Source organism: Entelurus aequoreus, linkage group LG06 (genome assembly GCF_033978785.1).
Source record: "Entelurus aequoreus isolate RoL-2023_Sb linkage group LG06, RoL_Eaeq_v1.1, whole genome shotgun sequence".
Lineage (NCBI taxonomy): Eukaryota > Metazoa > Chordata > Actinopteri > Syngnathiformes > Syngnathidae > Entelurus > Entelurus aequoreus.
Genome location: NC_084736.1, coordinates 8,194,900 through 8,221,668, shown reverse-complemented (window position 1 = coordinate 8,221,668; position 26,769 = coordinate 8,194,900). Strand labels below are relative to the sequence as shown.

At 39.5% G+C, this 26,769-nt stretch overlaps 2 protein-coding genes across 6 annotated transcripts in view; one reads left to right on the top strand and one right to left on the bottom strand.

The window, feature by feature from the left end:
- Nucleotides 1–716: 716 nt before the first annotated feature.
- Nucleotides 717–18,619, top strand: LOC133651805 (oxidized purine nucleoside triphosphate hydrolase-like). 4 transcript variants are annotated; one of them, XM_062049943.1, is made up of 5 exons: nt 717–831; nt 908–1,064; nt 6,048–6,193; nt 6,281–6,466; nt 18,349–18,619. In XM_062049943.1, exons 1-4 carry the CDS (start codon nt 804–806, stop codon nt 6,451–6,453), a joined length of 504 nt encoding a protein of 167 aa, XP_061905927.1. In that variant the 5' UTR covers nt 717–803; the 3' UTR covers nt 6,454–6,466; nt 18,349–18,619. The 4 variants fall into 4 exon arrangements, with proteins under 4 accessions (XP_061905927.1, XP_061905928.1, XP_061905929.1 ...); XM_062049944.1 differs by having other exon boundaries at nt 18,359–18,418; XM_062049945.1 differs by lacking the exon at nt 18,349–18,619 and adding an exon at nt 13,845–13,982.
- LOC133651804 (sorting nexin-8-like) overlaps nt 10,656–26,769 on the bottom strand; it is a 29,203-nt gene continuing 13,089 nt past the window's right edge. The window contains exons 3-11 of one of the 2 annotated variants that reach the window (XM_062049941.1): nt 25,819–25,939; nt 25,603–25,739; nt 25,386–25,466; nt 25,170–25,330; nt 20,098–20,227; nt 19,929–19,997; nt 19,708–19,857; nt 17,171–17,320; nt 10,656–11,540 (exon numbers count right to left, since the gene is read on the bottom strand). In XM_062049941.1, coding sequence (XP_061905925.1) covers nt 11,460–11,540; nt 17,171–17,320; nt 19,708–19,857; nt 19,929–19,997; nt 20,098–20,227; nt 25,170–25,330; nt 25,386–25,466; nt 25,603–25,739; nt 25,819–25,939 — 1,080 coding nt within the window. In that variant the 3' untranslated portion in view covers nt 10,656–11,459. The remainder of the gene's footprint in view (nt 11,541–17,170; nt 17,321–19,707; nt 19,858–19,928; nt 19,998–20,097; nt 20,228–25,169; nt 25,331–25,385; nt 25,467–25,602; nt 25,740–25,818; nt 25,940–26,769) is intronic. The other variant, XM_062049940.1, reaches the window with a different exon arrangement.

Below are 26,769 nucleotides of genomic sequence, written 5' to 3'. Positions count from 1 at the left end.
TTGAGTACCTTGAAGGTAGAAAAGCGCTATACAAGTATAACCCATTTATCATTTATTTACTGTGCAATCTGCTAATACAAGTTTCAATCAATCAATCAATCAATGAAAAAAAAAAGCATGTGAAAATCAATGGTATTCAGTGAGGTAAGATGAATTAAATGCGCTGACAGTTCATTGCCCCTGCCAAATGAATTGCACTGAGTGGAGCGGATCACCACTCCAAGGTGGCGGCCCCGCGTCTCGTCAGCGCCAGTAGGAAGTAGCGCTCGATGCTGCGTACCTTTAGGAGATGTCTATGATTGGCCGGAGCATAAATAAGGCGGTCCTTTTGTGTGAATGAGTGTAAATGGGAGAGGGAGTTTTTTTTGGGTTGGTGCACTAATTGTAAGTGTATCTTGTGTTTTTTATGTTGATTTAATTAAAACAAATTAAAAAAATAAAACATTTAAAATAAAAAATAAGGCGGTCCGTGCGTCACTTGTATTCCTCCCATCCCAACACACCTACGCATATTTTTTTCTCACGTGATCTTTAGTATTCATTTTCTTAACACCACAATCATATTTGTTTATTCCATGCGTTTTTATGTTCATGTAAAAATAGTATCAATATATTGCACGAGTCCATGTTCATCTCAGGTGTTCCGTTCTGAATCTGTGTAAGGTTAGTAAAAAAAATTTAAACCGTTGTTTCTAGTGGGTCATATTTCAGAGTGGCACGTCACAAACCAGAATGCGGAAACACGTGGTTTTTGACTGACTAACGTTATTTCCTCATATGAATTTACTAAAATATTACTTGTTATGACTTCGACGGATATTAACACAACAGGTAATGATTCTACAGTTGACTAAAAAAAATATTTCTTATTGTCGTTCCAATGTAATTTCCATTTTTCCTGAGACAGATAGGATGCAGAGTTCCAAGGTGTTGACCCTGGTGATGGTGGTCCAGCCTGGCAGGGTCCTGCTGGGCATGAAGAAGCGAGGATTCGCCGCTGGGAGGTGGAACGGTTTTGGAGGCAAGGTTGAAGATGGAGAAACTATTGAGGAAGGAGCAAGGAGGTACGTTTATTTGAATAGGGTGAGGACATTATTGTATTTTGGTAGGCTGACCATATTCTGAAATCCCAAAAAGAGGACACATATATGCGTGCCAAGGCCGGGACTATGTGAAAATTTGCCAATGATACTCGAACTTGCTTTATAAATAATATATATTTTTAAATAAAGCATTTTTTCTCCTCTGTTGACAGCAGTGTTGGCGCTAGGAAGTTTCAAAATAGGGTCCCAGGGACCCCATTAAGTCATAAAAATGGGGTACCACAGTAAATTTTTTGGGTCCCACTTTTTTGTAAGCGTTTTGAAAACAAATGACAAATGTATGCATTATCCTGTTGTATCTCACATTCTATATTGTGTTTTGGAAAAAGGTTGTCATAAACGTTACTTCATTCATTAAAAAAAGAAAGAAAACAAATGTGTATACATATGTAAATGTATTCAGTTATAAACATTCATTCACTTTCTTCTTTCCTTCATGGATCTAAACTTTACCACAGCTGCTAGTTTTTTCTATGTTTTTATTTAATAAGTTGTAGGTGTATTTATTTCAGTATAAAAGTGTAAAAAGTGTTTTGCTTGGGTCATGAAATGATGATAATGGTGTGCCAGGGCTTACATACATTTTATATTTAACGCTTAAATCTCTGGGGCCGTACTTATCAAGCTTCTTAGAGTGCCATTTTACACTTAAGTCCTGAGAATTTGCGAAATTTAGTCCTACTCTCAAACTTAAGAATAAAAGCTATTTATCAACGTTCTTAAGTCTAAGAATCACTCCTACTCTCCACGATATTTAAGAGACCTTCAGAGGTGTCTTAAGTGGTTAGGAGTTGCCAGCAGGGGATGGCACTGAGGCGAGAGAGACGTGCGCGAATGTTCAGGGAACGGAACAATGTTTTTTTTTTTTTGATGACGATCAGCTGATCAAACGGTATCGTTTAGACAGAGCGGATATTATTTTTGTCACAGATTTAATACTTTTCGATTCCTTGTTGATTTCTGCATGTGTCTGCAGTGGGCTAGTATATATAGAGCCACCCACACCAGTTTCAAATTAGTTGCCTAATTAATTAATTGGAAAGAAAATGTTATGACAGTAGCGTATGTGTGTGGCCGTGAGGTGAGTGACGTCAGTGAGTGTGTGGGCGATAGAAGAGAGGGAGCGGTAGCGTGAGTGCCGGCGGGGACTAGTTTGTTTTGTATTATTTTGTAGTTTATTGTCAAAATATACACTCCCATTGTCCACTTAAATATTTCCAAGATATTTCTTTATTCTTAGACAACGGATTCCCTTCCGTGATTGGTCATTTCTATGGACACAGAAATGACGTCACCTAAAATTGCTTTTAGGGCACATAGTAATGTCGTAATTCAGCTCTGAGTGTGACACTTAAGATTCAGTCCTACACTTCGCTGAAAGTGTGAGTAAGACGCTTGATAACTAACTTTTAAGTGCAGCTTTCAGCGAATAATTTATTTACTCTTAAGTCAACTCTTAGCAGACTTTTTAGGAGTAATTCTAAGAAGCTTGATAAGTACGGCCCCTGGAGTCTACATCAACTTCGGATCTATCCCTCATTTCAAAACGTTTTAGTTTTTTTTTATGTTGTTTTTTTTGTTTGTTTGTTTTCCGCCCTTTTTTGTCAGACAAAACAATGTTTTTTATGGCAAACACACAAAATATGCAAAATCTTCCACCAAAAATATTTTTTAAAGTGGAATATTTGATGTGAAGTAATCGGAACCTTTGATAGGTCAATAATTCATAATAACATAACAATGACCGTTTGAAAGAAAAAAAAAAAGCTTTGTTTTATTAGTCAACATTGCAACTTTTTCTAAATTACATTTCACCTTTAAGCTTTTTTATTTCACTTTTGTTATGTTTTTGTTCATTTTAATAGTATTTTTAGAATGTGCCGTGGGCCTTTAAAACATTAGCTGTGGGCCACAAATGGTAAAAAATAATAATAATCTGCGTCCTTTCTGATTTCATTGCGTTAAAAAGACACAAAAAGTGTGTTAACGCCAACACTGCTTGACAGTATAACAAAATAAGTCACACTTATATTCTAAGTCACACTTATATTCTGTAACATTCACAGTTTTGGAAAAAAAAAGTGCAGAGGTAGAAATATTCAAAATAACCTCTTGTATATAATGTAAACATAAATAATGCCTCAAAAGAAGTTAATTAAATGTAAACAAAAAACAGCAGACGAGCTCTCGCCCTGCACAGCTGTTTTGTGCTTTGTAGTGTCGATATGGGCTTGTAGATCGTTGGCCCCTTTATTTGCCACAGATATACACGTTCCTGCTTTGCACACAGTGCTTTCTGCTTCCCATGTGTCACGGCCAGGACGAAAACACGAATACTTTTCCCGCAAATCATCCGTGAAGTTGCATTTACGTTTCGGCATTTCTTGTTCTCATGTCTCTCTCCAGTGTCTCCACTCACTAGCTCTCTCACTCTGTGTCTCTGCCCCTCCCTCACGAATGCTGCTACGTGCGCGCACCTTAAGGTTTTTTTTTTTTTAACCCCTTCTTAACTTAACCCTGGACGTACATTGAAAATACATGCAACCCTAATTCAAAATGCCGGACATTTGAGGCATTTAAGAAACCCCGCCCGGACACCCCAAAAGAGGACATGTCCGGGGAAAAGAGGACGTATGGTCAGCCTAATTTTGGGTTACAAAACTATGTAACCAACTTCCATGAATTGATTAACGTGGAGCCCGACTTAAAGAAGTTGACAAACTTATTGGGGTGTTACCATTTAGTGGTCAATTGTACGGAATATGTACTGTACTGTGCAATCTACTAATAAAAGTTCCAATCAATTAATCCATCAAGGTTTTATATCAGGGGTGGGGAATTAATTTTTACCGGGGGCCGCATAAGCAACCCGAGCACTGCTGGAGGGCCACACCGACAATGTTTCAATTAAATTTTGCTCAATATTATTTTTGATATACCGTAAGATAAATAATAATAATAATAACTTCATTTAACCTAACTTAACTTTATACAAAAGCAGATTGCTTTTGATGGTTTTATTTTTAACACTGTCTTACACAACACTTCCTGATGTATAATACAATGCAAAAATTTCCATTTCTGCACAGGGTTAAAGGCCTACTGAAAGCCACTACTACCGACCACGCAGTCTGATAGTTTATATATCAATGATGAAATCTTAACATTGCAACACATGCCAATACGGCCGGGTTAACTTATAAAGTGCAATTTTAAATTTCCCGCTAAACTTCCGGTTGAAAACGTCTATGTATGATGACGTATGCGCGTGACGTCAATCGTTGAACCGGAAGTATTGGTACACCATTGAATCCGATACAAAAAGCTCTGTTTTCATCTCAAAATTCCACAGTATTCTGGACATCTGTGTTGGTGAATCTTTTGCAATTTGTTTAATGAACAATGAAGACTGCAAAGAAGAAAGTTGTAGGTGGGATCGGTGTATTAGCGGCGGACTACAGCAACACAACCAGGAGGACTTTGATTTGGATAGCAGACGCGCTATCCGACGCTAGCCGCCGACCGCATCACAGTTACAAATATGCGCCACACTGTGAACCCACACCAAACAAGAATGACAAACACATTTCGGGGGAACATCCGCACCGTAACACAACATAACAAATACCCAGAACCCCTTGCAGCACTAACTCTTCAGGGACGCTACAATATACACCTCCCGCTACCCCCTACCCCCCCCCCCCCCTCCCACCTCAACCTCTTCATGCTCTCTCAGGGAGAGCATGTCCCAAATTCCAAGCTGCTGTTTTGAGGCATGTTAAAAAAAATAATGCACTTTGTGACTTCAAAAAGAAAAATATGGCAGTGCCATGTTGGCATTTTTTTCCATAACTTGAGTTGATTTATTTTGGAAAACCTTGTTACATTGTTTAATGCATCCAGCGGGGCATCACAACAAAATTAGGCATAATAATGCAGTGTTTCCCATAAACTGCCAAGATACCTGTGGCGGTGGGGGCGTGGCTATGGGCGTGGTTACCATGACATCATCGAGGAATTTGCATAATTTACTACAATGATATGATTTTCTCTAAAAAGGCTCAAAAAATGTATACTTACTAATTAATAATAACAGTTTTGTTTTAAACGTCCATCCATCCATCCATTTTACAATATAATTACAACACTTAATGTACATATTTATATACAGATTTGAACAATAAGTTATTCACTGAAATATATTTATTAATTGTGGTTCTTACAAAAAATATATCTTATAAAATGTAAAAGCTAAAATGTCTCTTAAAGCTCTGCCCCTTAGTGCATACTAAATAATTTAACTTTAGCCTACTACTACAACCATATTATTTACCAGCAACATAAAGTGAAACAGAGGCAGAGGTGTCCTGCCACAGTCAGTAACAAATAAACAGAAAACAGTAGTGGTCAAATACAAATAAGGCAACAAGAGAAGTATCCTACACTTCTCTTTTGTAAAGTAAATCTGAACAGCCTATATGGGCATCTACATCAAGTATATGATTTGCCTGAGAAGCTGGAAAGGACAAAAAAACATTTTATTTATTTGTGGCGGACGTAATTCTTTCGTGGCGGGCCGCCACAAATAAATGAATGTGTGGGAAACACTGTAATGTGTTAATTCCACGACTGTATATATAGATATGGGTTGATATCGGAATCGGTAAATAAGAGTTGGGGAATATCGGATATCGGCAAAAAAGCCATTATCGGACATCTCTAGTATTTATAGAATGCACTGCGGGCTGCAAATGGCCCCCGGGCCACACTTTGGACACCCTGATACTGTATATTAGTAAGTACATTGAAAGAAACAATATTGTGCCTTCTATGTCAGATGTTGTATTGCTTTGTTCATAAACCATTTGAGTGTGAATAAAGTTGAATCGTAAGACAAATTAAAATGCTAAAACATAACTTTATATTACTTGCGCCTTTTTTCAGAGAACTCCTTGAAGAAAGTGGCCTCACAGTGGATGCTCTCGAAAAGGTGGGAAATATAAAGTTTGAATTTGTCGGAGAGACGCAGCTGCTGGACGTTCATATTTTTAGAGCGGACTCGTACAACGGAGAACCAATTGAAACCGAAGGTACATTTTCCACAACACCACACAGTTCTAAATCTATTCTACTCCAGGAAAATCAACATGTTATAATTTATTTTTTTTGTGCTATAGAAATGAGACCCCAGTGGTTCGACTGGGACAAAATCCCCTACAGCCAAATGTGGCCCGACGACATCATGTGGTTCCCCATGCTGCTGCAGAAGAAGAAGTTTTCTGGCTACATGCTCTTCCAGGGCCATGACGTGATCCTCAGCCACAAGCTGGAGGAGGTGGACGAGCTGTGAGGGGGAGGAGCCGGTGAGCTGATGCAAATATTTATACTGGATTGTAAAACTAGCTAACTGAATAGTTTATTTACTTTTTACATTTACAATGCTGAGAGATAGTCATTGAGCTAAAACACCACGACTACAGCACTGAAAGTAAAAAAGGCTACCATCAGTCTCTCCGGGATTTCGCAGGCTTTTTTTTGTTGTTATTGTTTCCGGTTAAAATGCCTGAACTTCTGGCAGCTTTTTCAGAAAGTAGCAGCAAAAGGTTGCAAGGTTTTGAGGCGTATTTTTTTCAACAGCATTGAATCAAATTGTAGATTTTTGTAAGTTTTAAGTGTTTCGTGCAACTTTTAACCTAAAAAAGCACAGGATTTCAACAAAACTTGGAAAACTAATACTATATTGATGTTTTACTTAGAGATGTCCGATAATGCCTTTTTTGCCGATATTGTCCAACTCTTAATTACTGATTCCAATATCTACCGATATATACAGTCGTGGAATGAACACATTATTATGCCTAATTTTGTTGTGATGCCCCGCTGGATGCATTAAACAATGTAACAAGGTTTTCCCAAAATAAATCAACTCAAGTTATGGAAAAAAATGCCAACATGGCAGTGCCATATTTATTATTGAAGTCACAAAGTGTATTATTTTTTTTAACATGCCTCAAAACAGCAGCTGGGAATTTGGGACATGCTCTCCCTGAGAGGGCATGAGGAGGTTGAGATGGGCGGGGTTGAGATGGGGGGTTAGGGGGTAGCGGGGGGTGTATATTGTAACATACCTGAAGAGTTAGTGCTGCAAGGGGTTCTGGGTATTTGTTCTGTTGTGTTACGGTGCGGATGTTCTCCCGAAATGTGTTTGTCATTCTTGTTTGGTGTGGGCTCACAGTGTGGCGCATATTTGTAACAGTGTTAAAGTTGTTTATCCGGCACCCTCAGTGTGACCTGTATGGCTGTTGACCAAGTATGCCTTGCATTCACTTGTGTGTGTGAAAAGCCGTAGATATTATGTCATTGGGCCGGCACGCAGAGGCAGTGCCTTTAAGGTTTATAGGCGCTCTGTACTTCTCCCTACGTCCGTGTACACAGCGGCGTTTTAAAAAGTCTTACATTTTACTTTTTGAAACCGATACGGATAATTTTGAAACAGATACCGATAATTTCCAATATTACATTTTAAAGCGTTTATCGACCGATAATATTGGCAGTCCGATATTATCGGACATCCCTAGTTTTGAGGCGTATTTTTTTCAACAGCGTTGAATCAAATTGTAGATATTTTTATTTATTCAAGTTTTAAGTGTTTCGTGTAACTTTTAACCTCAAAAAGCACAGGATTTCAACAAAACTTGGAAAACTAATACTATATTGATGTTTTACTCTTTATATACTGTACAGACACTATATGGCAGTAAAAGCACACACTCAGAGTTCATTGTCACATTACTGTATGGTTTAGATTAGAGATGTCCGATAGTATCGGGCTGCCGATATTATCGGCCGATAAATGCTTTAAAATGTGATATCGGAAATTATCGGTATCGGTTTCAAAAAGTGAAAGGTATGAATTTTTAAAACGTCGCTGTACGTAGTGGTACACGGACGTAGGGAGAAGTACAGAGCGCCAATAAACCATAAAGGCACTGCCTTTGCGTGCCGGTCCAATCACATAATATCTACGGCTTTTCACTCACACACAAGTGAATGCAAAGCATACTTGGTCAACAGCCATACAGGTCACACTGAGGGTGACCGCATAAACAACTTTAACACTGTTACAAATATGCGCCACACTGTGAACCCACACCAAACAAGAATGACAAACACATTTCGGGAGAACATCCGCACCGTAACACAACAGAACAAATACCCAGAACCCCTTGCAGCACTAACTCTTCCGGTACGCTACAATATACACCCCCCGCTACCCCCTACCCCAATCTCCTCATGCTCTCTCAGGGAGAGCATGTCCCAAATTCCAAGCTGCTGTTTTGAGGCATGTTAAAAAAAATAATGCACTTTGTGACTTCAATAATAAATATGGCAGTGCCATGTTGGCATTTTTTTCCGTAACTTGAGTTGATTTATTTTGGAAAACCTTGTTACATTGTTTAATGCATCCAGCCGGGCATCACAACAAAATTAGGCATAATAATGTGTTAATTCCACCACTGTATATATCGGTATCGGTTGATATTGGAATCGGTAATTAAGAGTTGGACAATATCGGAATATCGGCAAAAAACCCATTATCGGACATCTTTAGTTTAAATAAAACAATTATAATTACAGAGCGAAACACGACTAAAAGCCTCCATATTGTCAGCTGTCCACAAGTTGCAGATATTCTCCACGTTTATCTGTTTTTACACGTTGCCGTCCTGTTTCGTCCACACAAGAAACAAACATACGTTTTGATTAGACAGTTGTCGTGCCTGTTTGAGCACCGTTCAATTAGCGAAAATGACGCTGATTTGCCAAAATGTGCGGGGAAGTTGTGGGCTTTGGAAAAAGTTTCAAGGCTGCACGTAATCGCGAAATCCTGGAGGTCCTGTATTGCATCAGAACTTAACTCACCAATCAGTTTTAGACATACCGTATTTTTCGGAGTATAAGTCACTCCGGAGTATAAGTCGCACCGGCCGAAAATGCATAATAAAGAAGGAAAAAAACATATATAAGTCGCACTGGAGTATAAGTCGCATTTTTAGGGGAAATTTATGTGATAAAAGCCAACACCAAGAATAGACATTTGAAAGGCAATTTAAAATAAATAAAGAATAGTGAACAACAGGCTGAATAAGTGTACGTTATATGAGGCATAAATAACCAACTGAGAACGTGCCTGGTATGTTAACGTAACATATTATGGTAAGAGTCATTCAAATAACTATAACATATAGAACATGCTATACGTTTACCAAACAATCTGTCACTCCTAATCGCTAAATCCCATGAAATCTTATACGTCCAGTGTCTTACGTGAATGAGCTAAATAATATTATTTGATATTTTACGCTAATGTGTTAATAATTTCACACATAAGGCGCTCCTGAGTATAAGTCGCACCCCCGGCCAAACTATGAAAAAAACTGAGACTTATAGTACGGAAAATACGGTAGATATCAGGGGCCGTACTTATCAAGCTTCTTAGAATTACTCCTAAGAAGTCTGCTAAGAGTTGACTTAAGAGTAAATAAATTCTTCGCTGAAAGCTGCACTTAAAAGTTAGTTATCAAGCGTCTTACTCACACTTTCAGCGAAGTGTAGGACTGAATCTGAAGTGTCACACTCAGAGCTGAATTATGACATTACTATGTGCCGTAAAGGGAATTTTAGGTGACGTCATTTCTGTGTCCATAGAAATGACCAATCACGGAAGGGAATCCCTCGTCTAAGAATAAAGAAATATCTTGGAAATATTTAAGTGGACAATGGGAGTGTATATTTTGACAATAAACTACAAAATAATATAAAACAAACTAGTCCCCGCCGGCACTCACGCTACCGCTCCCTCTCTTCTATCGCCCACACACTCACTGAAGTCACTCACCTCACGGCCACACACATACGCTACTGTCATAACATTTTCTTTCCAATTCATTAATTAGGCAACTAATTTGAAACTGGTGTGGGTGGCTCTATATATACTAGCCCACTGCAGACACATGCAGAAATCAACAAGGAATCGAAAAGTATTAAATCTGTGACAAAAATAATATCCGCTCTGTCTAAACGATACCGTTTGATCAGCTGCTCGTCATCAAAAAAAAAAAAACATTGTTCCGTTCCCTGAACGTTCGCGCACGTCTCTCTCGCCTCAGTGCCATCCCCTGCTGGCAACTCCTAACCACTTAGGACACCTCTGAAGGTCTTTTAAATATCGTGGAGAGTAGGAGTGATTCTTAGACTTAAGAACGTTGATAAAAAGCTTTTATTCTTAAGTTTGAGAGTAGGACTAAATTTCGCAAATTCTCAGGACTTAAGTGTAAAATGGCACTCTAAGAAGCTTGATAAGTACGGCCCCAGTTATGATTAAGAATTGAGTCCGCTGTTGATCAATGGTTGCCAATCCAGAAGTAACATCCCCCTTGTGGCTGTGAGTAACGTAGAATGGCATTCTGTAATCTCTCCCGGATGCCATTTAGTTTAAAAATGGAAAACACAAAATCCTTGTTTGAGGTCAAATCCAGCCATAATTCAGCTTTTACGTACCAAGCAAACACTAACAACATGCAGAAAAGTGGGTATTCACACAAAAAGAGCAGGCATTTTTACCTTAGTGCATTTATTATTCAGCAAAATATCAAATAGACAAGTCGATCATTGTAGGACAGAAGCTGTGCAATTGTGACCAAGTGTTCCTTTATCTTCTCTATAAGGTTTGTTTTTCAAAATAAAGAACAATAGTGTTTTATGGGCTTCATACATCCTATTGCACATACAGAGACATAGAGCGTGAAGTGCGATGGCGGCAGTGCCGTTCATTCCGTAACCCTATTGTGCAAGTTTGAGACCAGGCACCTGGAATTTAGCTTATGAAACAAACCTGGGAGTCATTCAAAATCAAAACAGTATAAGCACAGCAGGCTGAGATGATGCAAAGAAACAGTACATGCAAATATGAGGCACTTCCATAAAAAAAATGGGTATAATCTGTATAAAAAAAAAATCTTTCCAAACTCAAAACCTTGTGGAGTGATCATGAACAACATTCCTAATAAAGTGAAATACTTTGTCCTACTGCGTTAGATTGTTTCTCACGTCTTACACAATAACTTATGTACATAAAGGAAAAGCTTACATTTTGACTGCGCTAAATTGGTCCCTTGTAAAAAATAGAAATACAGCTTGGCTAATTTCCCTCTTGGTTGCCAGTTAAAGTTGATTTTATAGCCAAAATGTGATAAGACCAAACACTGAATTGGTAGCAAAAGGCACTTGCGTGAAGGTTTCTCTTTTTCCAGTTTGTGATCTTCATGAAGCAGCCCCTCATGCACAGCTGCTTCATCAGAGGGCCCGTTTCAATCCGTTGTGTTCACCGAAGAGACAGCCCAGCTTTGGCTGGAGTTCGTTCCATACTTCGCCCATCTGGAAGAAATTGTTTTAATGAACTTACTCTGGAACAAATAATGCCCACTTCATCTTTACAAAAAAAAAGACAAAGAACAACACTGCAAAAAGTCAGTGTTCAAAAACAAGAAAAAAATTAGGGGTATTTTATTTGAACTAAGCAAAATTATCTGCCAATAGGACAAGAAAATTTGGCTTGTCAAGACTTTCCAAAACAAGTAAAATTAGCTAACCTCAGGTAACCCAAAAATACCTCAAAATAAGTAAATTCTCACTAATAACAAGTGCACTTTCTTGGTAAAAAATAAGAGACCTTTTTGCGCAATATGTTGAAAAATGTTCTTAAACGAAGTAAATGCTAGTGCCATTATCTTGACATAATGTTATGCGCTCAGCATTACATTTCTTGAAACCAGCAAACTTATACTAAAAACTAATTTATTGTTCTTAATGGAAAGGCAACAAGGCAACCGCTTGTTACTCTCGGGGTCTCCTAGCCGCTCAGGCAAATCATATGGTCTAAAAATGCATTTTTCCATCGATAACATGACATCATCGCGCCAAGTGCGTGCTCTTTCAGTCAATTAGTGCGCATATATACAGCCCGGCCCCCAGCCAACATTTTTTTAATTGTAATTTGGAAGAATTTATCTGAATGTGCATGAATTATACTACTATGAGTACGTATTTTCTATTGTTTCATTGAAAATAAAACATCAAAGTCCATTTGGCTGTCATCTGTTTTAATTATGAGACACAATTGTGTCAAAATCATAATTTTTTTTTTCATGCTTGAAATAAGAAATTATTACTTTAAAAAAGTAGTTTTATACTTGTGAGTGTTGATGACACAGCTTTGCAACAGTTGATATTCTAGTTTCAAGCATGTTTTACTCAATATAGGTCCTCAAATCTCAGCAACAAGTTGTAATATCTTACGGAGATTATTTAGGACCAAAACCCTTAAAACAAGTAAAACACTCTAACATAAAATCTGCTTAGTGAGAATAATTATCTTATCAGACAGAAAATAAGCAAATGACACCCTTATTTGAGATATTTAAGAAAATAGTCTTTTGGATACTGACATGAAAGCACGTTTCGCTCTTCTCTACGAGCTGCTGTGAGCCTCTCCCCAATCTAAATACACTCACAGACGACTTAGTTCTGTATGTGACATCTGAGAAAACAAAAACTACAAAATTGTAGTTGGTAAATTTGTAGTTCTAAACATTAGGCCTGGGCCGAATGCTAACCTCTAAAGGCCCAAACTGTTTGTTTACATGCTTTTTTTAATTTCTCTTTGCTATTTGGGCTTATTGGACCCTAATTAGCATCAAAACTAAGAATCATCTTTTGATATGATGTACTTAGTCCATAAGTACACAAACGTGTACTTCATGTTTAGTGACATGCTAGTTCTTATTTTTACACTTTTTTTTTTCCAAATTCCATTGTATGTTATACTCTTCTGACACCACCAGATGGCAGTATACGTGTCCACATAAGCGGCCATAAGACCCCAGTTCAGTAGTCTACACAATTTTGGAAATAAAATCAATCAATCAATCAATCAATGTTTATTTATATAGCCCTAAATCACAAGTGTCTCAAAGGGCTGTACAAGCCACAACGACATCCTCGGTACAGAGCCCACATACGGGCAAGGAAAACTCACCCCAGTGGGACGTCAATGTGAATGACTATGAGAAACCTTGGAGAGGACCGCATATGTGGGTAACCCCCCCCCCCCCCCCCCCTTTAGGGGAGACCGAAAGCAGTGACATGCTAGTTCTTATTTTTACACTTTTTTTTCCCCAAATTCCATTATGTGTTATACTCTTCTGACACCACCAGATGGCAGTATAAGTGTCCACATAAGTGGCCATAAGACCCCAGTTCAGTAGTCTACAAATAAAAGGTGCTGTCCACGCGTGTGGCCACTAAGCCTTTAGAACAGTGGTCCCCAACCACCGGTACCGGTCCCCAACCACCGGTACCGGTCCGCACAAGAAATTAAGAAAGAAAAAAAAAAGTTTTTTTTTTTTTTAAATTAGAACAACATAAAAATCTTTCTGTTATTAATATTTCTGGTTCCTACATTATATATCAATACAGTCTGCAGGGATACAGTCCGTAAGCACACATGATTGTATTTTTTTATGACAAAAAAACCCCCCCAAAAAACCATACCTAAACATTTTTTTGCTTTTCATGTTTTCTGACTCCCTTTTTGTGTCATGGGCAATTATGAAAATTTGACAATTACATCATTACACAAAGAACTAAGCAGTTTTGTGCATTGCTTTTTTTCCCTTCAAGGTAAACTGCACTTTTTTTGGAATTTCGCCCATCGTTCACAATCATTTTGAAAGACGAGACGATGGATGGATTTTTTTTTTTTTTTTAATGAATTCCAAATATTAAATAAATGTAAATAAAAGTCCATTTACAGCGGAGCCAATTGGAGCTGTTATTCCGTCCATAAAATCAGACAAATAACCATTCAAAAAGCGCCAACAATACTTCATTTGTATTTTGTGACTTGAATATTTACCAGGTATTAGTGATATTATTATAATAAGCGCCAACGCAGACAAATTATTTATAGCGGCGCTGTGATCATTTCTGTGTGCGCCTATGTTTACATCATCGAGTGGTCTGCTGTTTCCTCGCTTCCCTGCTCCCTGTAAATTTATTGTAGATCATTAACCATGCCTCACCTGAAAAGTAGATGGCTGAGAATATAATTTGACAAGTTGGGACACTTTGACAGCCATTTAGACCTGGAACCGAGAACGACACGAAAAGTTCTTGTTCCCCCCGCCCCCCTTCATCTAAATGGGAATATATGAATATCCCAGCGGTCAGCATCCTAATGACAGCAGACTAGGGCTGGGTGATATATCGAATATACTCGATACATCGCGGGTTTGTCTCTGTGCGATATAGAAAATGACTATATCGTGATATTGGAGTATACGTTCTCACGCAGTTGCTTTTAGCTGCAGGCTCTTCTCACTCTTTCTAGTCTCTCCTTCTCAGAGACTTAAACAAGCGCACCTTCTTACATACGTCACATATGTATACGCCCTCGCAGAGCAGAGAGGTAGCAGCATGGGTAAAGTTAGCTGTGGTGCGAATGGTAATACGAGAGAAAGAAGGTGCGAATCTGGTTACAAATGAAGGAAGAATTAATTCCCAAGAAAAACAGCAGGGGGTCTATTTTCTGGCGGTGGTTTGGCTTCAAGCGGAAAGATGTCGAACAGACAACTGTAATTTGTGAAGTGTGGAGCAAAAGCGTTGCTACAAAAAGTAGCATTACTGCTAATGTGTAGCATCATTTGAAAAGTCACCCGCTAGAGAATGAAGAGTGCTTACTCCGCATGTCAACATCTCCGGCCGGTGCCACACCAACAAAATGCCGAGGCAACCATTTCCACATCAACACCGTATGAAAAAAATAGTCCACAACAGAAGGAGATAACATCCGCAGGAACCTACCACATAGCGAAGGACATACACTATTTGATTTCCTATTATGCAGCTCACTTTTATTTGACACTTATTGAAATATCTTGTGTGACATCATGCATAAAAGTGCGCTTTATTTGTTTCAAACTATTGTAGTGGCGTTCTGTACAATTTAGTGTTGTTTTGATACGTCATCTTAGTGACATCATGCACAAAAGCGCACTCATAGCTTGTTTAAAAATGTCTCTGACAATCTTGCACTTTCTGTTTTGGAAATGACATGAATGTTTGTGCCACTGCTTAATAACTGTTTAATAAATACACTTTTAGTTGTGATTTCCCTCTCTGCATGAAAGTTTAAAATGAGCATATATTAATGCAGTATGAAGAAGAATGTTTTAATGTAGACACATAGAATCATCATACTGCTGTGATTATATGCATCAAGTGTTCATTCAAGGCTAAGGCAAAATTTCCAGATATATATCGTGTATCGTGACATGGCCTAAAAATATCAAGATATTTAAAAAAAAGGCCATATCGCCCAGCCCTACAGCAGACCTTGTAAAGTAAGTCATGTTTTATTATGTTTGTTGGCTCTCATAAAGTCTGCACTAAGTCATAATCAGTGATGATGAAGAAAAAAGCAAACGTGATGCGTTTTTAAAATTATTATTATAAAAATTGTATGCCTAAAATGAGCAAAATACGTAAATATTAAATGTTATTATAAATGTGCCTGTTAGATTTAGATTTTTAGATTTAGATTTATTGGTCCCCGTTGGGGAAATTCATTTTCACTGCCTTACATTTAAACGATAGACATTAAACATCACAAAACAAAAATAACAAAAAGACATTATACATGACCAACACGTTTGTAGGCTTGACAGACAGGTTAAGGGCGGCTATAGCTGCAGGGATCAGGCTTTTCCTGAGGCGGGCCCTCCGGAATTTGATGGTTCTGTACCTGCGCCCTGATGGTGGTGGGATTATGTATTGGTGTAGTGGGTGAGTGATATCCTGGACTATCGTGTTTGCCAGTCGAGTGATGGACCTGTGGTTTAAATCTGAAATGTTGGGTGTGGGTAGGCCGATGATTTTAGCTGCTATGTTTGTAATGCGTGTGAGTTTGTTCCGGTTGGTTACAGAAAGCATGGTGAAAAAACATGTGGAACAGTACATAAGGATGGGTTGAACAATGCTTTGGTAAAGTGATAACAGGAGATGAGGTGCAACGTATAGTCCTTTGAGTTTTCGGATGGCTGACAGTCTTTGTTGACTTCTTTTTTGAATGTCCGTTACTACATTACATATACACTACTGTTCAAAAGTTTGGGGTCACATTAAAATGTCCTTATTTTTTAAGGAAAAGCACTGTACTTTTCAATGAAGATAACTTTAAACTAGTCTTAACTTTAAAGAAATACACTCTATACACTGCTAATGTGGTAAATGACTATTCCAGCTGCAAATGTCTGGTTTTTGATGCAATATCTACATAGGTGTATAGAGGCCCATTTCCAGCAACTATCACTCCAGTGTTCTAATGGTACAATGTGTTTGCTCATTGGCTCAGAAGGCTAATTGATGATTAGAAAACCCTTGTGCAATCATGTTCACACATCTGAAAACAGTTTAGCTCGTTACAGAAGCTACAAAACTGACCTTCCTTTGAGCAGATTGAGTTTCTGGAGCATCACATTTGTGGGGTCAATTAAACGCTCAAAATGGCCAGAAAAAGAGAACTTTCATCTGAAACTCGACAGTCTATTCTTGTTCTTAGAAATGAAGGCTATTCCACAAAATTGTTTGGGTGACCCCAAACTTTTGAACGGTAGTGTATACTTACATCATGTACTGAATATAAAACCCTAATGGAGGTGTTTGGATGTTTTTTAGGGGCTCCATGGGCACAATTGAACGGCTCCCATAGGCTCCTTCGTAAGCAGACTTTTGATCGAATTTATTTAATATTTAAAATTATTTTCTTTTCTTTTTTTTTTTTTAATCCATCCATCGTCTTGTCTTAATGATTGTGAACGATAAGCAAAATTCCCCCCAAAAAGTGCCCCTTTTAAAACCAAGGTATGTACTGAACCGCGATCATGGTGCACACCATGACAGGCCCAACAGTAGAAGTGGGAAATATTATAGACAGAAATGAATCTAACCTCTCGGTGTCCTTGCACCTGGGAGTTTACAAAAGCTCCCAGGATGTGGGAGGTGATTGGCAGGTAGGTGAAGATGAGCTGTGTTTCTTGGTGGAGGCAGAACAATGAGAAGTAGTTACGCAACTCCATGGTCTGAATGGCATTTTCTTGCTGTAAATAGAAGGACAAAGCAGAGTGGGACTCGTTACTTAACACTCTTAAGACTATACTGAGGCTTAAGTACCGTATTTTTCGGCGTATAAGTCGCACCGGCCAAAAATCCATAATAAAGAAGGAAAAAACATATAAGTCGCACTGTAGTATAAGTCGGACGTGCGCACATTTTCAGGACTTATGCAGATCCCAAATACAGATCAGCAGGTACCAGAAGGTAAGGAAAGTTGCTTTTGCATAATATTGTGAAACAAAACGCCAGATAATATGTCTTACCTTATACACACACCATAATAATACTCCTATGTTGAAGCACAGTACAATCCATCAAGCGGTGCGGCTTCATAGCTTACCAAAGTCCTACTAAAACATACATTTTTTTACCGCCGTGTGTAATGTTATATATTTGCAATGGCACATAACATTTTGGTGTTTACTTGAGTTTCGATTAAATCGATTAAAATAGATTATAAAAATAGTTGGCGATTAATTTAGTCATCGATTCGTTGGATCTATGCTATGTGCATGCGCAGGGGCAATTATTATTATTTTTTTAAATAAACTTTTATTTATAAACTGCAACATTTACAAACAGCTGAGAAACAATAATCAAAATAAGTATGGTGCCAGTATGCTGTTGTTTTTTTTCCAATAAAATACTGGAAAGGATAGAAATGTAGTTGGTCTCTTTTATCCGATTATTAATCGATTAATCAAAGTAATAATCGACAGATTAATCGATTATCAAATTAGTTGTTAGTTGCAGCCCTACTTGAGTCATATTGCAGTATACACGTATTTCTTATGTGTGAGTGCCATCATATTGCAGTCTACACGTATCTCTTATGTGTGACTGCCATCTGTTAGAATAATTGTTTCTAAGTTATCACAAAAACGTTGTGTTACATCGAGTGCCCGGTGAGAAGCAAAAGCTGTCTTTGAAACCTACCAAGAAGAAGGCTCGTAAAACTCCACTGTGTAGGGGGGGAAGCAAAATGAAGGTGTTCTGTTTCTTTCGTGTATAGTAATCAACAGAAAGATATTGTCTGACCCAAGAACTACAAAAGCCAAGAGGAAGCAGGACCAGACTCCCCCCAGGCGATCCCTTTTTCAACTGTTTTACAAACCTCTTTTTGAACTGTTTTACGAACCTCCTTTTGAACTCTTTCGCAACTTTTTCTGTGAACTGTTTACGACCTTTTCTTTTGAACTGTTGTAATCAAAGCCGATGGCTGTTTACGACCTCGTCCCTTAGAAGCAGCTGTTGCCATGTGGTCAGAGGAGGTCCAAATAAAGGAGGCGGCGTGCAATCTTTTGGCAGAGCGTGCTGAGACACACTACAAGGGTACAGTGTCCAGGCGACTCTCCTCAATATTGAGCCAAATTGAATTCTGTCTCTGTTTAATTCTTTGCTTCTTGTCTTGTTTAATACCTACCTACTCAGTGGCCTAGTGGTTAGAGCAGGGGTCCCCAAACTACGGCCCGCGGGCCGGATCCGGCCCCCCAGCATCCAAAATCCGGCCCACGGGAAGTCCCAAGTAAAAAAAAAAAAAGTGTTTTAATTTATTTAAAAAAATTTTTATCTTTCCTTTCTAATCCATTATATACCGCTTGTTACTCTCGGCGTCTCCTAGCCGCTCAGGCAAATCATATTGTCTAAAAATGAATTTTCCCATCGATAAGGTTAAATGACAAAACGGATTAACTCGCTGGAATATAAAGACAATGTGTGTATATATATATATATATGTATATATATATATATATATATATATATATATACATACATACATACAGCCCGGCCCCCGGCCTAATTTTTTTAACCCAATGCGGCCCCTGAGTCAAAAAGTTTGGGGACCCCTGGGTTAAAGTGTGCGCCCTGAGATCGGTAGGTTGTGAGTTCAAACCCCGGCCGAGTCATACCAAAGACTATAAAAATGGGACCTATTACCTCCCTGCTTGGCACTCAGCATCAAGGGTTGAAAATGGGGATTAAATCACCAAAAATTATTACCGGGTGTGGCACCGCTGCTGCTCACTGCTCCCCTCACCTCCCAGGGGGTGAACAAGGGGATGGGTCGAATGCAGAGGACAAATTTCACCACACCTAGTGTGTGTGTGACAATCATTGGTACTTTAACTTAACTTTAATAGATGTCATCAGTGTTTGAACCTGACACCATCTACTGGTCACACTTATCATTACACCATGTACCAAATAAAATAGCTTCGAGGTCGGTAAACACAACCAGAATTATTCCGTACATTAGGCACACCGGGTAATAAGGCGCACTGTCGACTTTTGAGAAAACGAAAGGATTTTAAGTGCGCCTTATAGTCCGGAAAAACATGGTACTTAGTTGTAGGTTTTTAATGTGCAGTACCTGAACAATTCTCGATTCGAGCTGAACTACCGATGCCTGTTCCTTGGGCTGCACAGTGGCGCTCATCATCTGCCTCTTCATCACGCTGTACTTGTGCAGCGCTCGCTGGTGCTCGTGGAGCACGCCCTTCTCGTGGCGCTCGCACAGGTCCTGGAGAAGGGACCGAGGTTGACATTTTCTACCTTTTTTATAGGATGATGGAAGTTGAGAAAAGGACTCACTCTGTACGACTGGAGCAAATCCAGGAAAAAATGCAGCCTTTCCACAACATCGTCCTCCTCCCGTCTCGCCTGTGGACATTTAGCACAACATGTTTGTTTACTAGTGCCTTCAGCGGTGCCAGTTCTTGATTGAGATGAGCAACCCACAAAAAAAAAAAAAAGTTATTACCTGTTGACCGGCTTTGTCCGAGAGCACGGCAAACTCTACTGACAGACTCTTTAGGGATTGACACAGGCGGCCCCAAGTACTCTGTGATGAAGCCAACGACGGAAGGGACGACGTTTCTGAGCCCAACGTGCTGCGTGTAAAGATTTATACATGAACTTTGTTATTGTACCTTATTAGTAGAGATGTCCGATAATGGCTTTTTTGACGATATCCGATATTGTCCAACTCTTAATTACCGATTCCGATATCAACCGATACCGATATATACAGTCGTGGAATTAACACATTATTATGCCTAATTTTGTTGAGATGCCCCGCTGGATGCATTAAACAATGTAACAAGGTTTTCCAAAATGAATCAACTGAAGTTATGGAAAAAAATGCCAACATGGCACTGCCATATTTATTATTGAAGTCACAAAGTGCATTATTTTTTTTTTAACATGCTTCAAAACATCAGCTTCGAATTTGGGACATGCTCTCCCTGAGAATGCATGTGGGAGTGTACATTGTAGCGTCCCGGAAGAGTTAGTGCTGCAAGGGGTTCTGGGTATTTGTTCTGTTGTGTTACGGTGCGGATGTTCTCCCCAGATGTGTTTGTCATTCTTGTTTGTTGTGGGTTCACAGTGTGGCGCATATTTGTAACAGTGGTAAAGTTGTTTATACGTCCACCCTCAGTGTGACCTGTATGGCTGTTGACCAAGAAGAGCCGTAGATATTATGTGACTGGGCCGGCACGCAAAGGCAGTGCCTTTAAGGTTTATTGGCGCTCTGTACTTCTCCCTACGTCCGTGTACACAGCGGCGTTTTAAAAAGTCATACATTTTACTTTTTTGAAACAGATACCGATAATTTCCGATATCACATTTTAAAGCATTTATCGGCCGATAATATCGGCAGTCCGATATCATCGGACATCTCTACTTATTAGTGTATAGGATGAAAGAAGCCAAGTGTTATTTTCCACAGTGAAGTACATTAAATAAATCTCATCAACAAAATAACAGACTTTTTCCAAATCAGACCATATTTTCGGTACATTAGATGGAATCTTTACCTGAGATGTTTTGACTGTCGTCTGGTCACCTGACCATCAAATATACCGTATTTTTCGGACTACAAGTCACAGTTTTTTTCATAGTTTGGCCGGGGGTGCGACTTATACTCAGGAGCGACTTATGTGTGAAATTATTAACACATTACCGTAAAACATCAAGTAAAATTATTTAGCTCATTCACGTAAGAGACTAGACGTATAAGATTTCATGGGATTTAGCGATTAGGAGTGACAGATTGTTTGGTAAACGTATAGCATGTTCTATATGTTATAGTTATTTGAATGACTCTTACCATAATATGTTACGTTAACATACCAGGCACGTTCTCAGTTGGTTATTTATGCCTCATATAACCAGTGTTGGGACTAACGCGTTACTGTAACGCCGTTAGTTTCGGCGGTAACTAGTAATCTAACGCGTTATTTTTTTATATACAGTAACTCAGTTACCGTTACTGCATGATGCGTTACTGCGTTATTTTTATGTAGTATCGGCTAGAAACTGAAGATCTGAGTGTGCTTTATTGGAGTGCTCCAGTGGAAAAGAAGAGGCGTGCTTTCCCCCACCCACAGAAAGCACGCCTCCCCACAGGGGAGACGTTCCTCCAGAGCCGTACTCCGGGTCTAACAACCTCCACTTTACCCGGAAGAGGGTCTTTACAGCTGAGGGTGAATGACGAGCCCGGCGGTTTGTTGCAACTTTGTGACTTTGTTGCACGCAGCCATCCACCAAGCTAGAGCACCTACACGCACTCACTGTCGCCGCTCCCTCACCTCTCTCGCCCACTCACTCACTGACGTCACTCACCTCTCATGCTGTCATATCTTAAAGGGCCACACACACACACACACACACACACACACACACACATACAAACAAGACATCATGGCGAGCCAGAAGTCGAGTTTTTTAACATGGAGACATTCTCAATACTTTTCTTTTGTCGAGCACAAAGAAAATAACATTTTAGTTAAATGTAAGTTGTGTCTTGGATCAAAGATCCTATCTACTTAGAGTTAAAGTTAAAGTGCCATTATGTTGCAGCTATTTAAAATAGTTTTGTCAATTTTTTCTGGCCTGAAATAAATTGGCCCTTTGAAACATATCTTTGTCTTTGTGTGTCGTATGTAGACCACATTGTTTGTGTGTTGTATGTAGACCACATTGTTTGTGTGTTGTATGTAGACCACATTGTTTGTGTGTTGTATGTAGACCACATTGTTTGTGTGTTGTATGTAGACCACATTGTTTGTGTGTTGTATGTAGACCACATTGCTTTCTGAGTTCAGTGATGCAAATGCATGTCAAGTTGATCAACACATTGCATTATTCTCCAGTGCAATAACAGTACTGAAATGAAGGCTAAAAGGGCATTAAGGGGAGCCTTAAAAAAAAAGGGGGGGAAAAAAAAAGTAACTAAATAGTTACTTTTCACAGTAACGCATCACTTTTTGGTGTAAGTAACTGAGTTAGTAACTGAGTTACTTTTGAAATAAAGTAACTAGTAATAGTAACTAGTTACTGGTTTTCAGTAACTAACCCAACACTGCATATAACGTACACTTATTCAGCCTGCTGTTCACTATTCTTTATTTATTTTAAATTGCCTTTCAAATGTCTATTCTTAGTGTTGGATTTTATCAAATAAATTTCCCCAAAAATGCGACTTATACTCCAGTGCGACATATAGGTTTTTTTCCTTCTCTATTATGCATTTTCGGCCGGTGCGACTTATACTCCGAAAAATACGATACTGAAAATATGGTCTGATTACAAGTACATTTGAAAAAGTATATGAATAAGAAGACATAATGAACCTTTTTGAGCAAATTAACAGACCTCGCAACTGGGTGACACAACTGAAGTTATATTCAAAATATAACAATACAGTATATATTTGTCAATAGTCTTATGTAGTGCCTTTTTAGTATACAATTATAAGGAATATAGGGCCCTATTCTCCCAAGTGCTTAACTGTAAAAAGCTGCATAATTGTGCAGAAACTGGCTGCGCAGCATTCTCCCCATCGACTTAAAGCCTGAAAAACTTAAACGTAAACCAGATCATTTAATTTGAGTTTGTGTGACTTCCTGTTTAACCCAAGCAGATTTTAGCTTAATTGCACGGCTGTTTTGCGGTGAGCGGCAAATATAGAAGCACTGTGTATATTTAGTGCAGGAATGTTGAATAGCAGCGACATGGTGGAAGCTGAACACATTGTCTTGAATTAAAACGAGTCCGTTCCGCATCCAGTGGAAATCCGGGGGTTAAATGTGGGTGTTCCCTTGTCAAATCCAAGTTTGCGCATTTTCTCCCATCGACTTAAGTAGATATTATTTTTTTTACTCATGTTTTGGTGATGTGTTTATGGCCGACAAAGAGTTTTGCTCAGTAAAGTGATGGATGGAATTCATGTCCTCAAAGCGTCTCGACAGACGTTACAATATTTGAACAATGATGACGAAAACTGTTTTCTCTGTGGTGTCCGTGTGTCGAAAATTGTTACGCGCTTATTTTTTTATTTGATTTTGTGCGTGGCATAGATTTGCCGTGCGCAGAGGACGCTTGAGCAGTGCACAATTGCACAGGCGCGCACCTTAGAGGGAACGTTGGCTGTGACCCAATACTATTAAAGGCCTACTGAAATGAATTTTTTTTATTTAAACGGGAATAGCAGATCCATTCTATGTGTCATACTTGATCATTTCGCGATATTGCCATATTTTTGCTGAAAGGATTTAGTAGAGAAAATCGACGATAAAGTTCGCAACTTTTGCTCGCTGATAAAAAAAGCCTTGCCTGTACCGGAAGTAGCGTGACGTCACAGGAGGTAATATTCCTCACAATTTTCCTTTGTTTACAATGGAGCGAGAGAGATTTGGAGCGACGATTACCCCATTAATTTGAGCGAGGATGAAAGATTCGTGGATGAGGAACGTTAGAGTGAAGAACTAGAGGCAGTGCAGGACGTATCTTTTTTCGCTCTGACCGTAACTTAGGTACAAGCTGGCTCATTGGATTCCACACTCTCTCCTTTTTCTATTGTGGATCACGGATTTGTATTTTAAACCACCTCGGATACTATATCCTCTTGAAAATGAGAGTCGAGCACACGAAATGGACACTCAAATTGACTTTTATCTCCACGACAATACATCGGTGACACACTTAGCTACTGAGCTAACGTGATAGCATCGTTCTCAAATGCAGATAGAAACAAAATAAATAAATCCCTGACTGGAAGGATAGACAGAAGATCAACAATACTATTAAACCATGTACATGTAACTACACGGTTAATAATTCTCAGCCTGGTAAAGCTTAACAATGCTGTTGCTAACGACGCTAAGGCTAATTTAGCAACTTAGCAACCGGACCTCACAGAGCTATGATAAAAACATTAGCGCTCCACCTACGCCAGCCAGCCCTCATCTGCCCATCAACAGCCGCGCTCACCTGCGTTCCAGCGATCGACGGCGCGACGGAGGACTTCATCCGTGGGTTTGGCGGCTAGCATCGGCTAGGCGTCTGCTAAGTCCTTGTTGTGTTGCTACAGCCAGCCGCTAATACACCGATCGATCCCACCTACAACGTTCTTCTTTGCAGCCTCCATTGTTCATTAAACAAATTGCAAAAGATTCACCAACACAGATGTCCAGAATACTGTGGAATTATGAAATCAAAACAGAGCTTTTTTGTATTGTATTCAATGGAGAAGGCATACCTATGTTCCCCGGGCTACGTCACGCGCATACGTCATCCTTCGAAGGCTTTTTCAACCGGAAGTGTGGCGGGAAATTTAAAATTGCACTTTATAAGTTAACCCGGCCGTATTGGCATGTGTTGCAATGTTAAGATTTCATCATTGATATATAAACTATCAGACTGCGTGGTCGCTAGTAGTGGCTTTCAGTAGTCCTTTAAGTGAAACAGCATTTCCTTTGTACTGCAGGGGGTCAGAATTCCATTTCTTTTAGCAGCCCTCTGGAATTACACTCCTATAATAGCAAATACCTGAGCTCTCTGCCAAACAGGAGGAGGTCGCTGGCATTCCCCTTGGAGCGCTCGGCGATCTTCTCGGCTCGCTCCCGCAGCTTGTAGAAGCTGTTGTGGATGCTCTTGATCAGCTCTCTGCTCAGGGAGAACTGCGTCTGGATGTCGGCAGGGAGGTAGTCCTGGAAAAGGCAGGAGTGTGAGCGCTGGAATTTAGCAGAATTGTGGGTAGCAGACCTTCGCCTGAGTCGCAATTCTGTTGGTCATGAACTCATCGCCTGTTTTCTTGTAAGCGTCACGCAGCCTGATCTGGACATCCTGTTTGGGAAGCAGGTAGAAAAGAGTGGTAGTGGGAAAGGGTGTGTGTGGAAAAGGAACAATGACTAACTGAAGTCGTCATGGTTTGGATTGCAGAGGCAGCAAGTTTTTTTTTTGAGAAAAGAAAAACACGTACAGAGCCACTGAAGGTGAGGAAGGTCTTGACCAGCTCATCCTCTGAGAAGAAGGGGTGCTTGGCCACCAAGTTGATGAATCGGCCCAGCGCACGCCGCCTCCCCTCGATGAACTCGCGATCGGAAACGGAGGTCAGGACTGTGAACCACAGCGAAAAAAGCTTCAAAATATCAGGACATAGAACCAAATATGGACACTCCACGTGTATTTGTTGTACCTCCTTTCAACATTCGTTTAGGAGGAAGCGATGGCACCACTCTGTAGGCGAAACGTTGCAGCAGAACCTCGTGGAAGACGTCAAAATCGCTGTAGCGTCGATAAACTGATATTTTGAAACGCTGGGAGGCAAATAGTGAGAATCAGAAAATGTGCACAATGACTTAGTATTTGTGAGATAAACAATCAACAAGGAAATGCACCGTAGTACTGTAGATGATGACCACATTGTAGCTCACCCATCATTTCCATGATTTTATTACAAAACCCAAAAACAGTGAAGTTAGCACGTTAAGTAATTCATAAATAAAAACAGAATACAATGATTTTCAAGTCATTTAACTTATATTCAATTGAATAGACTGCAAAGACATGATATTTCATGTTCGAACAGAGAAACTGAATTTTTTTTTGCAAATAATCATTACCTTAGAATTTAATGGCAGCAACACATTGGAAAAAAGTTGTCACAGGGGCATTTTTACCACTGTGTTACATGGCCTTTCCTTTTAACAACACTCAGTAAACGCTTGGGAACTGAGGAGACACATTTTTTAAGCTGTTCAGGTGGAATTCTTTCCCATTCTTGCTTGATGTACAGCTTAAGTTGTTCAACAGTCCGGCAGTGTTTCCCACACATTCATTTATTTGTGGCGGCCCGTCACGAAAGAATTACGTCCGCCACAAATAAAAAAAAATGTTTTATTTTTTTTTGTCCTGTCCAGCTTCTCAGGCAAATCATATAGTTGATGTAGATGCCCATATAGGCTGTTCAGATTTACTTTACAAAAGAGAAGTGTAGGATACTTCTCTTGTTGCCTTATTTGGGGCGGCATGGCGTAGTGGGTAGAGCGCCCGTGTCAGAAACCTGAGGGCTGCAGGTTCGCTCCCCGCCTCTTACCATGCCGTTGTGTCCTTGGGCAGGACACTTCACCCTTGCCCCCGGTGCCAC

Excerpts from the sequence above, each read along its gene's own strand:
- LOC133651805 (XM_062049943.1), top strand. The coding sequence starts at position 804 with ATGACTTCGACGGATATTAACACAACAG. Across the intron at positions 1,065-6,047 it reads ATTGAGGAAGGAGCAAGGAG|AGAACTCCTTGAAGAAAGTG; the intron begins GTACGTTTATTT and ends GCCTTTTTTCAG. Across the intron at positions 6,194-6,280 it reads AGAACCAATTGAAACCGAAG|AAATGAGACCCCAGTGGTTC; the intron begins GTACATTTTCCA and ends TTTGTGCTATAG.